This window comes from Loxodonta africana, chromosome 18 (genome assembly GCF_030014295.1).
Source record: "Loxodonta africana isolate mLoxAfr1 chromosome 18, mLoxAfr1.hap2, whole genome shotgun sequence".
In the NCBI taxonomy this organism is placed as follows: Eukaryota; Metazoa; Chordata; class Mammalia; order Proboscidea; family Elephantidae; genus Loxodonta; species Loxodonta africana.
Window position 1 is genome coordinate 48,263,581 of NC_087359.1, and position 17,041 is coordinate 48,280,621.

Consider the following 17,041-nt stretch of genomic DNA (forward strand, 5'->3'; position numbering starts at 1 on the left):
AAACAAATGACAAAATCTTTAGTTCGAAACCTTTAAAGACTGGTGAATTAATTTAATTAACTTTGACTTTGGCACACCAACAAATATTTCTATAAGCTTATACCATGTACTGATCACAAATTTAGAAAGGCAGGGGGAAAACAGACATTTGGCTATCTATACACAAGGTACTACAAAGTTTGAGTTTTCAAGGAACTTGCAATCAAGTTGAAGAAACAAGACCAAGAAATGAAACAATGTAAGGACTATAATTTGTTAACCAAAGAAATCATGTTTGAGTGCCACATTGTAAAAGTATTATGAAAACAAAAAAGAGATTGTGAATAAAAATTGTCTGGAAGTTTTCCCAGAGAAGCAGACACTTGGGCTAAATTTTGGAGGATAATTAAGATGCTTTCAGCTGCAAGTAATAACACAACTTAAAAGTGGCTTTAAGGAAGTTTATTATCATTGCACAGTAAATTCCGAAGAAGGGGAGATTCAGAGTTGGTTTATTCAGCAGCTCAACAAAGTAAGGCTTTGGTTTTTCCATCTTACAGCTCTGATATCCTTGATGGTGACTTTATCCTCAAGCTGACAGCAAAACGGCTCTAGCAGCGCTAGGCATCACATCTATACACAACATTCAAAGGAAGAAAAAGAACTTTCTCTTCCCAGCAGTAAGGAAACTCTCCCTAGTTACCCACTTCCAGACTTTCCATCCTTGCATGACATAGGGTTACAAGTCCATTCCTGAACCAATGTTGGTTAAAGGAAAATCCATTCCCCTTGCCAATCAGGTACATCCTTGGAGCTGAGGACGGAGTCTGCTTCACCTCAGGCATATGGCTGTGACAGAAAGCATGCATCTGAAGAAGTCAGTGCTCTGATAAGCAGCAAGGGAGAAGAGATTTTGAGAAAGCAAACAGCCAACAATATCCACTAAAAGTAGGTAGAAGCAAAAGCACAGAGAAAGAAGGGAAGTGGTAAGCAACTTTCACAGAGTACCAACAAACAGGCTGGCTAAAATAAAGGTTTATATGAGAAAATAACAGGAGCCACAAACTGAAGAGTCACTCGAGTAGTTACAAATCTGCCTAACTATATAGGTCATCTCTAAAGAGACTGCCAAATCTGGAACAACTCAGACCTACAGAATCAGAATCTCTAGGGCAGCACTGACCAAGAGAACTTTCCATGATGCTGAAAATATTCTACCCAGTTGGTACCAAAGGAACTAAAAAAAAAAAATCTTTTTTAATTGTACTTTAGATGAAGGTTTACAAAACAAACTAGCTTCTCATTAAACAGTTAGTACACATATGGTTTTATGACATTGGTTAACAACCCCACAATGTGTCAACACCCTCCCTTCTCAGTCTTGGGTTCCCTATTACCAGCTTTCCTGTCCCCTCCTGCCTTCCAGTCCTTGCCCCTGGGCTGGTGTGCCCCTTTAGTCTTGTTTTGATTTATGGGCCTATCTAATCTTTGGATGAAGGGTGAACCTCAGGAGTGACTACAAACTAAAAATTTTAAGTATTATAAAACTTTAATTTAATTTTAAATTTATATAGCCATATGTGAGGAGCCCTGGTGACACAGTGGTTAAGACCTTGGCTCCTAATCAAAAGGTCAGCAGTCTGAATCCACCAGCTGCTCCTTGGGAACTCTATGGCGCAGTTCTACTCTGTGCTATAGGGTCGCTATGAGTTGGAATCAACCAAAAAACAATGGGTTTGGAGTTTTAATAGCCATATGTGACTATTCGACAGCCCAGCTCTAGGTGAAGAGCTCAAGTACCTACATGATTCAGATATGCAAACAGTTTTGGCAACTACTAAACAAGCCCATATTTGACCAAAATGTTTGCATGGATAAAATGAAAGACAATCATATGCCTTTGTTGTTGTTGTTAGGTGCTGTCAAGTTGGTTCCAACTCATAGTGACCCTATGTACCACAGAACGAAACACTGCCCAGTCCTGTGCCATCCTTACAATTGTTGTTATGCCCAAGGCCATTGTTGCAGTGACTGTGTCATCCATCTCACTGAGGGTCTTTCTTTTTTTCTGCTGACCCTGTACTTTACCAAGCATGATGTCCTTCTCCAGGGACTGATACCTCCTGACAACATGTCCAAAGTGTATAAGATGCAGTCTCACCACCCTTGCTTCTAAGGAGCATTCTGGTTATACTTCTTCCAAGACATGTGCCTTACTACAACTCAAATATTTTCCTCTTCTACCCTTAAAAAAAGGAAATGGGATTATTCTGGCAAGAATTGTTTGTTCTCCATGAATCCATGTTGCTGCATGTAATTACAGTTCAAGAGTTTTCAGGCCATCTGTTCAATAAAACTTCAAAGAATTTTTCCAGAGATTAAGGTCAAGTTAACCATTCTAAAGTCTGTAGAACTGTTTTGTTTTGTTTCCCTTTACTCAAAGGTTTTGGAGTTCCAATGGAATACTACACAATTTTGAATGCTTTTATTTTCTATTTTTTGCTATATTTCTGTTTTGCTGTTTCTTGTTATTTTTTGGGGGGGGGTGGTTAGGTCCCATCATGGATTGAATTATGTTCCCCCAAAATTCATGTAAACTTGGCTAGGCCATGATTCCCAGTATTGTGCCGTCGTGCTCCATTTTGCGATCTGATGTAATTATGTGTTGTAAATCCTAGCCTCCATGCCTGTGGTTATGGCGCTATTTGGGAGTGAATTGTCCATTATGTTAGGAAACCTGGTGGTGTAGTGGTTAAGAGTTAGCCTGCTAACCAAAAGTTCGGCAGTTTGAATCTACCGGGCACTCTTTAGAAACCCTATGGGGCAGTTCTGCTCTGTCCTATAGGGTCACTATGAGTTGGAATCAACTTGACAGCAATGGGTTTGGTTTTTTTAGTTTGTCCATTATGTTAATGAGCCATGATTTAAAAAAAAAAAAAATGTTAATGAGCCATGATTAGGTTATGTTAATGAGGATTAGGGTAGGATACACCACTCTCGCTTGAGTCACACCTATCTTACAAGAGGTAAAAGGAGAGAGAAGTGAGCAGAGAGGAGGGACTTCCTACCACCAAGAAAGAAGAGCCAAGAGTGGAGCGGAGCATGTCCTTTGGACCCAGGATCCCTATGCTGAGAAATTCCTAGACCCAGGGGAAGACTGATGACAAGGACCTTCACCCAAAGCCAATAAAGAGAGAAAGCTTTTCCCTGGGGGTGGTGCTCTGAATTCGGACTCCTAGCCTCAGGAACTGTGTAATTACATATACTTCTGTAATTAAGTATACTTAAACATCAGTGTCTTCATATCAACTAAGAAAGATGAAGAAATCTGTGTGTATACCCTTGCTCACACCTCTTTCTCTGTTCTCACTGCCTTATTTATTATTTAATATTATCAATTCAGTGCTTCTCAAAATACATGTTCCTACCCTTCCACATGGAAAACCACTCTCATTAATAAAGATCGTTACAAGATAATACCCGAACAGTTTTACTTTCTGTTTACTTTCTCTTGTCTATAAACAAAGCACTATTTGCCCTAAGCACATTCATCCCTCTCTTGTTCTTCATGCTCCCAAAATAACTTTAAAGGACCTTTTGGTTATTTTAGAAAATTTCGGAGGCCTCAGCTCAATCTGGCCTTCGGCTTTCCTAACTATTCTCACAGGTCTGTCCCTGTGACTGATGTACACCTTTTTATACTTGATATTCCTTTACAAAGTCTATCTACCTTGAATGTCTTTTGAACTCTAGGCTCATAGAGCTGTTTGGTTATAGACATGGTTACATAATCCAAGACAGCACACCTCTTCATTAACCATGTCAAGACCACATGCTTGCCTTAAAGTAAGAGGAGAAAAGAGTATCAGCTACTATGCTTTAGGGAATCAAGAAAGTCTCATTTCTTTTCTCGTTTTTTTGTTCACTCAAGAAATATTTATTGATAGGTGCTATGGGAGATATAATAATGACTCAGGCACAGATACTACCCATAAGGAGCTTACGGTATAGTAGGGGAGACAGAACACATAAATAATATGGATACATGGTCAGAGCTATGTTTCTGTAAGATGACTCTAATATTGTGTATAAGGTAGGCTGGGGGGTGAGAAGAGAAGCTGAGAGGCTATTAAAATTACCAAGGTGAGGAGGAAAGAGATGTGAAAGATTGTTGAGGTAGAACTGACAGGACTTAGCTGGAGACTGGATGAGGGAAGTAAGAAAAAGGGAAGACAGAAGACTCAGACTTGTTGCATGAGTGAGTGATGACATGAACTGATACAATGGGGGTGTAGTTTGTGAAAAAAAGCACACAAAATTCTTCTGCACAGAAACGAAGTGCCTGGAATATACTAGGCACAATCAGAAAGAAATGGCTAATTATCCGGACCAGGAATGGAAGTACCTCAAAGTAAGCAGTCTTCCTCCTTCCTCTGTCTACCCCTCCCCCAAAATCTCCTTCACTGAAATGTCATAGTGCATAAAATTTACTGATTTAAGGCCTATTTCCAGGAATGCCCCCCTCGTAAGAATGAAAACGGAAATGCACTAAGTGATTCAACTCAATGAGTCATCACTTAAGGCCACTTTAGTATAAGTCACTGTACCTTCTGGTGGACTACCGGTATTAATCCCCCAGTCCCGTACTCTAACTTTACAGCTTACAGTCTAATAAGGTAGTAAAATACAGCCAGGTAATTCTAACTCTAGGCTGAACGTGTAAGTTATGTGCTATGATAAAGGTATAAAGTGCTCTAGGAACACATAAGAAACTCTCATTTCTATCTGTCAATTCAGCAAATTGACTGTAAAATTTCAAAATGCAAATTACTGAGCGTTTATCTTTCAGAGCAACACTCAGAATGAAAACTATGCAAATCCAACATATCAACTAAAAGTATTATCCACAATTGGAACCTTTATCCATTGCTAGTGGGAATGCAAAACGGTACAGCCGTTGCAAAAAACAGTAGGGCAGTTCTTCAGATAAGTAAAAATAGAAGTACAATACAACCCAGCAATTCCACTCCTAAGTATATACCCAAGAGATTTGAAAGCAGAGACTTGCACAGATGCTTATACACCAATATTCATTGCACCACTATTCACAATAGCCAAAAGGTAGAAACAACCTAAATGCCCATCAATGGATGAATAGACAAAATGTGGCAGATACAAACAATGGAATGCTACTCAGCCAGGAAGAAATGAAGTCTTGATAAACGAAGTCTTGAATGAAATAAGTCAATCACAAAAAGACAAATATCGTATGACCTCACTTATATAAAAAGACAAGAACAAGCAAATATATAGAGACCAAAGTTTATTAGTGGTTACTAGAGCTAGAGGTAGAGGGAACAGAGGGGTGTTTGTTTATGCAGCGCTTAGTTTCAGTTTAAGTACTGGAAAAATCACACTGATTAAGGGTAGAGTTACACAGGTGATTAATGTATTTGCTTTCAATAAGTTGTAAACCTGTAAAAAGTCGAACTGGCAAAAGTTGTGTGATAGATGTATTTATAATAACAACCAAAAAAAAAAAAAAAAAAGAGTAGCTGCTGAGGCTGCTTATGTACAACCAAATACCTCATGGGATTTCATTCCTTCATTGGGAGGCTTAAGGGTCATGGTTTCATGGGACGTTCCAATTAATTGGCCTCTGTTTAGTGTCTCTGTTCTACCTCCTCGTTCACTGCGTAGTACCTGGGGCTTTAAAAGCCTGCAAGAGCCCATCCAAGGTACAACAATCGGTCTCTATTCACCTGGAGCAACAGAGGAAGAAGAAGAATCAGGAATAGGAGGAGAAAATGGAATAGATGGCTAATTGTCTACATGAACAACTGCCCCTTTGCCATGAGACCAGAAGAACTGGAGGGTGCCCAGCTACCATTACTGAATATTTTGATCTAAGGTTCTATAGAAGACTCTGATCAAAAGGAGAAAAATACAGAATAGAATTATAAATTCTTACGGAATCCAGATTTTCTGGAGCCACTGAGGCTGGATGAATTCCCAGAACTATTGCCCTGAGATAGTCTTTAAAACTTAAACCAAAAATATCCTTTGAAGTCTTCTTAAAACCAAATCATAGATTAGCTAAACTAGTAAAAGATGTCTGCCTAGAGTAGTATGCTCTTCTAAGATCTATCTATATGCGATCAAACTGACAACAGCAACTTGAAAGATTAGATAGGAAACTTAGGGGGCAGTGAGTTTGTTAATGGAGGAGGAACAACTCTGAAAGGGAGGGTGAAAATGGTTGCACAACTTGAAGAATGTAATCAATGTCACTGAATTGTACATGTAGAAATTGTTGAATTGGTGTATGTTCTGTTGTATATATTCTCAACCACAACAAAAAAAAAAATAATATAAATCACTAAATAGTAGACAAGTGTTAACTTTGGTGAAGGGAAAGACAACATACAATATAGGGGAAGTCAGCACAACTTGACCAAGGCAAAGTCATGGAAGCTTCCTACATATTGAGACACCTTAAAGGACCAAGTTACTGGGACTGAGGGCTGGGGACCATGGTCTTAGGGGACATCCAGATCAATTGGCTTAACATATCTCATAAAGAAAATGTTCTACATCCCACTTTGTTGAGTAGCGTCTGAGGTCTTATAAAGCTTGTGAGTGGCCATCTAAGACACATCTATTGATCCCATCACCTCCAAAGCAAAAGAGACTAAAGAAAACCAAAGACACAAGAAAATATCAGTCCAAAGGATAGATGGACCACAGGAACCATAGCCTCCACCAGCCCGAGCCCAGGAGAACTAGATGGTACCTGGCTACCACTACTGACCCCTCTGACAGGGATCACAATAGATGGTCCCAGACAGAGCAGGAGAAAAAATGTAGAACAAAATTCAAAGTCACAAAGAAAGACCAGACTTACTGGTTTGACAGAGACTGGAGGAACCGAGACTATATCCCCCAGACACCTTGCTAACTCAGAACTGAAACCACTCCAGAAATCTACCTTTCAGCCAAAGATTAGACAGCCCTATAAAACAAATAATAACACATGTGAGGAACACACTTCTTAGTTCAATCAAGTGTATGAGACCAAATGGACTACACCTGCCCAAGAGCAAAGACAAGATGACAGGAAGGGACAAGAAAACCAGACGAACAGACACGGGTAAACTGAGGTAAAGAAGGAGAGTTCTGACACATTGCAAGGATTGTAATCAATGTCACAAAACAATCTGTGCATAAATTTTTGAATGAGAAACTAATTTGCTTTGTAATCTTTCACCTAAAGAACAATAAATAAATAGAAAAGAAATGGTAAAAAAATATACATATATTTAAAAAAATGAAAACTTTACCTCCAGCTCAATTAGCTTTCGTAGTTCTTGTATCATGGTCATAGTCTTATTCAAAGTAACACAAATGTGGTCCTTAGTCTTTTTCTGTTCAACAGCAATTGGTTTAAAGCGTGTATGCAAAGTCTGATATCGAGACTTTATTGCTGACAGTTCCTTCAAGAGTGTAACTGGATTTTTCTACAATAGAAAAAAAGTTAATATATATTAGCTCGTGAAAGGAAAAGTAAATCTTTTAAGATATAAATATACACAGCATATTCTATCATCTGTTTAACCAACACTGCTGAGTATTTAATTACGAGAAAGTCTACGCAACTATGCACCAGAATATGGGAAATGGGGATGAAAGACAGACATATAAGACCTAGATCCTATTCTCAAGGACTTTATAGTCTAGGTACAGAAATAAACCACAAAAAAAATCAGCAGGGTTGTACAGCAAATAAGGCCACTTTAGACATACAACATTTGATGGATAGTTCAGTCATTAATCATACAGTATTTCTGAAATATAATTCTAAAGGCTATTTAGAAGATCATAAAAGGCATTTGAATTTGCTCTTAAAGAATACAAAAAACTTCAAAGCACTTATAAAATTCTTAAACACATTGTTGTGGGTTGAATTATGTCCTTATAAAAGGGAAATTGAGGCACAGAGAACACAGTATGAATCCAGAGGCTGGAGTAATGGCTCTACAAGGCAAGAAATGCCAAGCAATGCAGCAATGTCCAGGAGTTAGGAGAGGGATACAGAACAAATTCTTCCCCAGAGCCTTCAGAAGGACTATGGCCTTACCAACAACTTGATTTTGGATTTGTAGCCTCCTGAACTGTGAGGGAATAAATTTCTGTTGTTTTAAGCCACAAACTAATACACGCAGTATCATGGGGACATAATATATACTATCCCCATGAGTATATACTAATACCATGTGTTACAGGGTATAACTACTCCATAGGGTTTTCTTGGCTGTAATCTTTAGGAAAGCAGTTCACCAGGCCTCTATTCCACAGAGCTGCTGGTGGGTTCGAACTGTTAACCTTTAGATTAGCACCTGATTGCAAACCATTTGCACTACCCAAGCACATTACATGTATTAATTAATTTTATCCTCTCTCAAACTGTAGACAGTAATATTTCCACTTTACAGATGAGGAAACTAAAGTACAAGAGGTTAACTGTCTTTCCTAAGATCATGATAGTAGTAAAAGGCAGAACTGGGATTTGAATTAGAACAGACTGCATTCAGGAAATCAACAGATACTTCAAACCAGGAAAAAAGAAAAGAAAAGTAGCAACATAAACATATTATTTAGAAATATAGAGGTAGGTCAAGAAGCTGAAATAAAGCAGTGGCCGCCTTGGGGGTGGGAGACTGTAAAGCAAAGCTTTATAGTTTCGTAGCTTTTCAAATTGTATATATATGAATTACTTTGGTAAAAAAATTAAAGTTGGGAGGAAAATTGGTGTGAGAGAAGAAAACAGCAAGTGTAAGGTGACAATGAATCACATAAGTATAAATGACTTTAGGTAACTGGACTAGAGCTCAGTAGTGAAGTGCCCAGAGACCAATGAATTTCCCAACAATAAATTTATACTGAAGAAAAATGAGGCAAGAACTAATCCTTGATAATCTCCCAAAATTAGGAAAAGGAAGAGTTGGAGAAATAAGCATAAAAAATAAACAGCAAGTGAGCTAAAAAAAAATATAAGAGTAGTATACAGTAAACCACATTACATGTTTTTGTGACACTAACTGGATCTAATAAGACTGATATGGAAGCAGTTGATTCAGGATAGCTTAAATGTCCCAATTATGGCTACACTGTGATCAGGACTTAGCACCATACCACAAAGGAAAAAACTATTACGCACATAGCCTAGAAAAATACTGATTTGTTTGAATGACTGGCTCCTTGGGAGCCACTATATTCTTTTATTGGTGTTTGGAAACTGTGCTGTACTCTATTTAATTCTGTGCCTACAACACTTTAATTCATTTTAGGGCTATGATTTATCATAAGTGGGTGATAAAAGGTCCTAAGTATACACAAGAAATGTTCTGCTAATGAAAGTGCTAGTGATGAGGGAAAAGTCAATACTCTTGAGCAAAAAGCTCAACTTAATTCTTTTGAAAGAAACAAAAGGAAAAATGCTGTTAGTTGTGCTACTAAACAGGGAAAATGCTGGTAAGATATAACAAAATTATCTTTCTGAAACAAATAAGGGAGAACATAGTAACAGGAACTTGTAGTCTATTTTATGTTTATATCTACATATATCCTAGTCAAAAAGGTTGACTTTTATGCTGAATAACTGATAGTCTCTCGATCAAAAATGGTAGCTAAATAAAATTCTATGTATGTACGTGGGAGTGAGAACACAGACACACAAACACACATTACAGTGCTTGACATATGGTAATGCTCAATGGATGTTTACCACCCTACCACCACGTAAAGGTATTAATGGTTACTTCCACTGGTTTTTTATTTTCCTGTTCCTTGATACACATATAATCATTAGCACTAATGTTGCACAGATCTATAAAGATTAAGATTATGGTTTTGCTCCCAAGTGTAATACACAAAAGGAGAAAAAAGAAGAGATTTTCTTGAAGTTACTGGATAAATGTTACAGGTATAATCACACAACAGAGCTATTACCAAAAAAATTGTAGAAGAGAAAAATGACTGTAGGTAGAACAAATATGAGAGACAGAAGGCAGAGGAAAAGTGGAAGCACCATATGAGATAGTCTTCCACGAAGTACTTGAAAGATACTGACTCAGTTGAGTACTCTGGCCAGCCATTAGGTGATCACTGGGCCAGAATTGGTTGGTTGCTGTTCAGTCAGAAAGAAGAGGAAAAGTCAAGTCAAGTCAGTTAAAGAGCTCAAACTGCACACTCATAGAATTCTGGCATTTTATAAAATAAACAGTAAAAACTGAACATTCATGTTTCCCAAATTTTATATAAAATGTCACTTTGACTCATACTTCCACCCAATCTAAAACTTTTTTCAATTTCATACAATTTTTTTTAAACTGTAAAATATATTGCTTGTCTGCTGGCAAATGCTACCAAAGATAAACATTAATTATTTAAGTGCTAAATTAATATTAACAGACAATCCTTAAAAATAATTTCCATTTAGCCTCATAGGCATATGTACTTGTAGTTATGATTTCATGGCATATTAACAGTTAACATTGCTAATCAACTAAACATAGAATAACTACATAATTTTAAGCAGAAATCACAGTTCATATCATACAATTAAATTAGTAGTATATCATCATCTTCCACAGAGAATATGATGAATGCCAGAACTTCTCTCCCCAAACTCAAGAATGACTGCCATAGAAAACCAAACCCAAACCCGTTCCCACAGACTAGATTCCGACTCATAGTGACCCTATAGGACAGAGTAAAACTGCCCCACAAGGTTTCCAAGGCTGTAATCTTAATGGAAGCAGGCTGCCACATCTTTCTCCTACAGAGGCTTGTCAGTCCAAACCACCAACCTTTTGTTAGCTGCCGAGCACTTAACCACTGTGCTACCAGGCCTTCTTTCTACTGCCCTAAAAAAGAGGTATTTATATTCTCTCTCAGAATTTCAGAGACTTCCACAGTGGTTTGCACCTCTGGACTCAATGATTCTCATTTTAAGGTTAAAAAAAAAAGCACCCACAAATTTCCCTGGCTGTGGATACAATATCTTTAGCATGCTATGACCAAGCTTTTAACACAACAATAAGATTTTAAGATCCTATAAACTTAGTACTTAATAATATAAATGTCTGCTATTCATTTAATACTGTTAGATATACCATCAAAAAATTTTACTATAAAATATTCGGTTAAAAAGACATTTGTTTTGCAGATTACCGCGCCAGCTGAATCCGGATGATTGTTCTTGATTTCATATTCCAGCCTATACAGAATGCAATCCAGATCAGAATCAGCTTTCTGGAACTAAAGATCAGCACAAATCATTATTCTGTGAACCAAAAGGCATATTAATAGCACTTTGACATATTAATAACACTATGATTATTCTTTCCTTTCCCTTTATATTTTTTAGGATGTTAATAATAAATATGAGACATATGCTCATTTTTAAAATGTAGAAATAAAAAAGCATACAAAACTTCTGTCATCCATAATCCCTATCCTCTAGTAAAAATTAAAAAAAAAACTGCCTAATCTTTTGAAATAATATATTCCAGTCATTTCTTTATGAATCACTCTTACATTTTGAGCTAAAATTAAGATACTAAGTAGCCACTCTTATATGTCAATACGAAAAACTAATAATGACTTCATGAATTCCCTAGGGTCGGGTGACAGTCAGACAGTGTTTTTTCTACCTCTGACAGGAAATATGTTTTCAAGTCAAAACACAGAACAAGTTGATTTTCAGGGGTACTCACTGTTACCATTATTTACAATCCCATTAACCAAAAGAGCTACATACATATGCCACAGAGACCAAAATTATGAGGGGTTTAGAGTCACAAATTATACAAGGAAAAAAAAAAGAACTACCTAAGGTAAATAACCCATAGCAGTCTAAATAATCCCAGTGTTGAACCTAGGTCCTAGGAGGGGACCTTGATCCGTAATAGACCTCTAAGGAAGAGGAAAAAAACAACTGCCACAAGCCATCAAGGATATAACTGAAATGGAGTAAAAAGCGACATGTTAAAATCAATATTTGGAATACAATGCAGTTATTGAACATGATGGTATACAAAGATTAACAACTACGCTGTGGAGGGCTTTCACTTTTAACTTTATATTTCTGTGGTACTTGTACTAAGTAGTTATTATTTGTTAAACACAGAAACTAATAGCACTGGGTATGGTACGACTCCTTTGTGTAAAATATGTGTACACATAGAAAAGTTAGAAAGGACATATATCTGAGTGTTTAAAGTGGCTTATTTCTAGTGTGGAATTACTGATAAATTATTCTTCATTGTTAGAAACTCTGCATCTCTGACATGGTCTTATACCACATAATACCTTGAATTTATCAGGGAAACAACTCTGGTCCTTAGGGATTATTACTGAAGGCAAACATGACTTCCTCAGAAATGGCCTCCCCTTCCTAGGCCTATGAACTTCAGCTCTGGACTAAACATTGCTTCTTAAGGATTTGAAGCCTTAGTGGGGAAGGTAGAAACCGAAAGGAAAAAAAACTGTAAATAGTAGTTCTCAGGTTTAATAAGAAACAATTCACAGATAACTTTGATTATGTAAACATTAAAGCAAGGGCCCTATTCTGGAACGCAGAGTAAAAGAAAATGGCTCTGAGAAGTTAAAATGCTTCTAAGGTCAGAAGCTATCATTGAACAGGATTTCAGAAATAGATGAACTAAAGATCCCATCAGCAATAACTTATCTCATCATTGCACTAAATTACAATGGAATACCTTGAAATTAATAAAATTCTACTTTTAAAACCAAAAATTTTTAGGGTAGATAAAGGAGGAAAGAGAAAGCCAGTTTTTATTTTAAAAATATTTTCCAAAAGTCAGTATCAGATTTCCATCTCTAACTGCAAGGGGTTGCTGTAAGCCAGAAAAATAAACGTTGAGTACTTAACTACAAACTGTGTTTAAAATGTTTTCCAAAAATGGAGGCTTATCATTTGTCATGTTGAACACTAATGACCAAAGACAAGACAAGTTGTAGGATGACATCAAGGACATCACACATGAAAAAAAGCAAAAGGTCATTAAAAAGATAGGAAAGAAAGAAAAGGCCAAAACTGATGTCAGAAGAAACTCTGAAACTTGCTCTTGAATGTAGAGTAGCTAAAGTAAATGGAAGAAATGAGGAAGTAAAAGAGCTGAACAGAAGATTTCAAAGAGTAGCTTGAGAAGACAAAGTATTACAATGACACATGCAAAGACGTGGAGTTAGAAAACCAAAAGGGAAGAACACGCTCGGCATTTCTCAAGCTGAAAGAACTGAAGAAAAAATTCAAGCCTTGAGTTGCAACATTGAAGGATTCTTGGGGAAAATATTGAATGACACAGGAAGCATCAAAAGATGATGGAAGGAATACACAGAATCACTGTACAAAAAAGAATTGTTGACATTAAAATATTTCAGGAGGGAGCATATGATCAAGAACCGATAGCTTTTAAGAAAGAAGTCCGAGCTGCACTGAAGGCATTTATGAAAAACAAGGCTTCAGGAATTGATGGAATACCAATTGAGATGTTTCAACAAACGATGCAATGCTGGAAGTACTCACTTGTCTATGCCAAGAAATGTGGAAGATAGCCACCTGGCCAAACAACTGGAAGAGATCTATATTTGTGCCGTTCCAAAGAAAGGATTTCCAACAGAATGCAGCAATTACTGAACAATATCATTAATATCACACACAAGTCAAATTCTACTGAAGATAATTCAAAAATGGTTGCAGCAGTAACATCAACAGAGAACTGCCAGGAATTCAAGCCCAATTCAAAAGAGGATAGGGAACAAGGGATATCATTGCTGCCCTAAGATGCATCTTGGCTGAGAGCAGAGAATACCAGAAAGATGTTTACCTGTGTTTTACTAACTATGCAAAGGCATTCAACTGTGTAGATCACAAGAAATTATGGATAATTGTGAAGAATGAGAATTTCAGAACACTTAACTGTGCTCATGAGGAATCTGCACAAAGGCCAAGAGGCGGTCTTTTGAACAAACGAAGGGATACTGCATAGTTTAACATCAGGAATGGTGTGTGTCAGGGTTGTATCATTCCACTATACTTATTCAATCTGTATGCTGAGCAAATAATCCAAGAAACTGGACGATAAGAAGATTGGGGCATCAGGATAGGAGGAAGACTCATTAACAATCTGAGATATGCAGATGACACAACCTTGCTTGCTGAAAGCAAAGAGGACTCGAAGCACTTACAGATGAAGATCAAAGACTACAGCCTTCAGTGTAGATTATGCCTCAACAAAAATCCTCATAACTGGATCAATAAGCAACATCATGATAAACGGAAAAAAATATTGAAATTGTCAAGGATTTCATTTTACTTAGATGCACAATCAATACTCATGGAAGCAGCAGATGAGAAATCAAATGATGTATTGCACTGGGCAAATTTGCTGGAAAAGACCTCTTTAAAGCGTTAAAAAGCAAAGGTGTCACTTTGAAGACTAAGATGCGCCTGACCCAAGACATTGTATTTCTGATTGCGTCATATGCACGTGAAAGTCGGACAATGAACAAGGAAGACTAAAGAATTGACGCCTTTGAATTATAGTGTTAGTGAGAATATTGAATATACCGTGGACTGCTAGAGAACGAACAAATCTGTCTCAGAAGAATTTCAGCCAGAATGCTCCTTAGAAGCAAGGATGGCAAGACTTTGTCTCATGTACTCTGGACATGCTATCAGGAAGGACCAGTCCCTGGAGAAGGACATCATGCTTGGGAGAGGGTCATCGAAAAAGAGGAAGACCCTTAAGGACATAGATTGACAAAGTGGCTGCAACAATGGGCTCAAACACAGCAACGACTGTGAGGATGGCACAGGACTGGACAGTGTTTCCTCCTGTTGTAGATAGGGTCTCTATGAGTTGGAATTCACTTGACAGCAATTTTTTTTTTTTAAGCCTGTTCATAGGAGCCCTGGTGGTTCAGTGGTTAAGACCTCAGCTGCTAACCAAAAAGGTCAGCAGTTCGAATCCACCAGCCACTCCTTAGAAATCCTATGGGGCAGTTCTACTCTGTCCTATAGGGTTGCTATGAGTTGGAACTGACTCGATATCAGGGGGTTTAGTTATGAAACAGCAATTCTTGAGCCCGTCTGTGTTTTTTAACTTAATATCTTAGTTCTGCTTATAGTTTAACTAGAATAATCCCACAGTCCTTTCAACAATGTCTTCTTTTCAAAAAGAGTGGTTTTGGCTACCACTTCCTGTGATACTTGTATTAATCATCAAATGGTACCAAAAAGAAGTGGTTCCTGCTTTTAAGTAACTTAAAATTAGTAAGATTCCAAAGTGTTCTCTTTCAATCAGTGGTAGGCAAGAGCCAGCTAAGTTTTCAAGATTTTTTGCAAGCCAGTTGTTAAACACAGCCATCATTAAAAACTAAATTACACAAATTTGCTATTTAATAAATCATTAAAAACTAAGATAATAAACCAAACCCGTTGCAGTCAAGTCGATTCTGACTCATGACACACACGTGTATCAGAGCAGACCTGTAGTCCATAGGATATTCAATGGTTGTAATCTTACAGAAGCAGATTGCCAGGCCTTTCTTCAGAGGTGCCACTGGGTGGATTCAAACCACCAACCTTTCAGTTAGGAGCCAAGCTCAAACCATTTGCACCACCAAGAGATACTACATATTCAAAAATCATCACATCCTAATCATTTTACTATTACCTATGTCCTTGAGGTTATTTACGTCTATTGTATCTGTACAGTAGAAATACTGTATAACGGTGTGCTACTATGGGTTTCCTCCCAACTCTACTTGCAATGGCATCATGCTGGTAGCTTTAAATTGACCGGAGGGGAAGTTTTTACACCATGGAAATTGGCTAGGGAATAAGCAGGTGACTAAAAAGGAAAAAGGATATCAATGTAATGTTTAGAGAGAGAAAAACAATTTTAAGATTCTCTGATCTGAACCCTTCACTTTACAAATGAGGAAATAAGCTAAGTTACTTGCCTCTAGCTCTATTTTCATTACACCAAGTATGTTATATAGTTAGACCAAAGTTATACATGACATCATGAAGCCCTGGTGGCACAACATTTAAGCATTTGGCTGCTAACCCACAGGCTGGTGATTCGAACCCACCCAGAAGCTCCACAGAAGACCTGGCAATCTGCTTCCATAAGAATTATAGCCAAAAAAAAAAAAACTCTATGTGGCAATTGTACTTTGTCACATGGGGTCAGTATGAGTTAAAAATCGGCTCAAGAGCACCTAACAATACATGACATCAAAGCAAATTAAGTCATATACATAGAATAAAAAAAGTAAATTCTTTACCTAAAATTAAATGTTTTTTTAAAGTTTTAATTCTAATATCAGTAAAATGTAAAGTTAGTCCATGAAAAATTCCTTCTGAACACAACCTGGTAGGATGGTACAGAAAAAGGAATTGGTATACTTCAGTTCTAGCCCTGGTATCACTAACCAAGCTCTGTGACCTTAGGTAAATTCCTCATCTCTCCGTGCAGAAGCAGAACAGTGGGATGCAGACCCCAAATTCCCATAAAGAGACCAGACTTAATGGTCTGACCCCAGAAGTTACGGCCTCCAGACCTTCTGTCGGACTAAGACAGGAACTATTCCCAAATCCAACTCTTCAGACAGGGATTGGACTGGACTATGGGATAGAAAATGATACTGGTGAAGAATGAGCTTCTTGGATCAAGTAGACACATGAGACTATGTTGGCATCTCCTGTCTGGAGGGGTGATGAGAAAGCAGAGGGGGTCAGAAGCTGGCCGAATGGACACGAAAATAGAGGGCCAAGGGAAGTAGTGAGCTGTCTCATCAGGGGGAGGGCAACTAGGAGTATATAACAAGGTGTATATAAATTTTTGTATGAGAGACTGACTTGATTTGTAAACTCTCACCTAAAGCACAATAAATTTTTTTTTTTAATTCCTCATCTCTTTGGGTGTCTCTTATTAAATGAGAAGAGGTGGAATCTAATGCCCTTTTC

The 17,041-nt window shown here is 37.5% G+C and overlaps 1 protein-coding gene across 4 annotated transcripts in view; it reads right to left on the reverse strand.

Moving 5' to 3' along the window:
- Positions 1-17,041, reverse strand: part of SKA2 (spindle and kinetochore associated complex subunit 2) — a 31,159-nt gene that overhangs the window by 756 nt on the left and 13,362 nt on the right. For 2 of the 4 annotated variants that reach the window (XM_003414588.4, XM_023553536.2), the window contains 2 exons: positions 11,212-11,298; positions 7,320-7,496 (listed from right to left, as the gene is read on the reverse strand). In XM_003414588.4, the coding sequence (XP_003414636.1) occupies positions 7,320-7,496; positions 11,212-11,298 (264 nt within the window). Of the gene's footprint in view, positions 1-3; positions 5,742-7,319; positions 7,497-11,211; positions 11,299-17,041 lie in introns of those variants that run through there. The other 2 variants (XM_023553537.2, XM_010594288.3) reach the window with 2 other exon arrangements.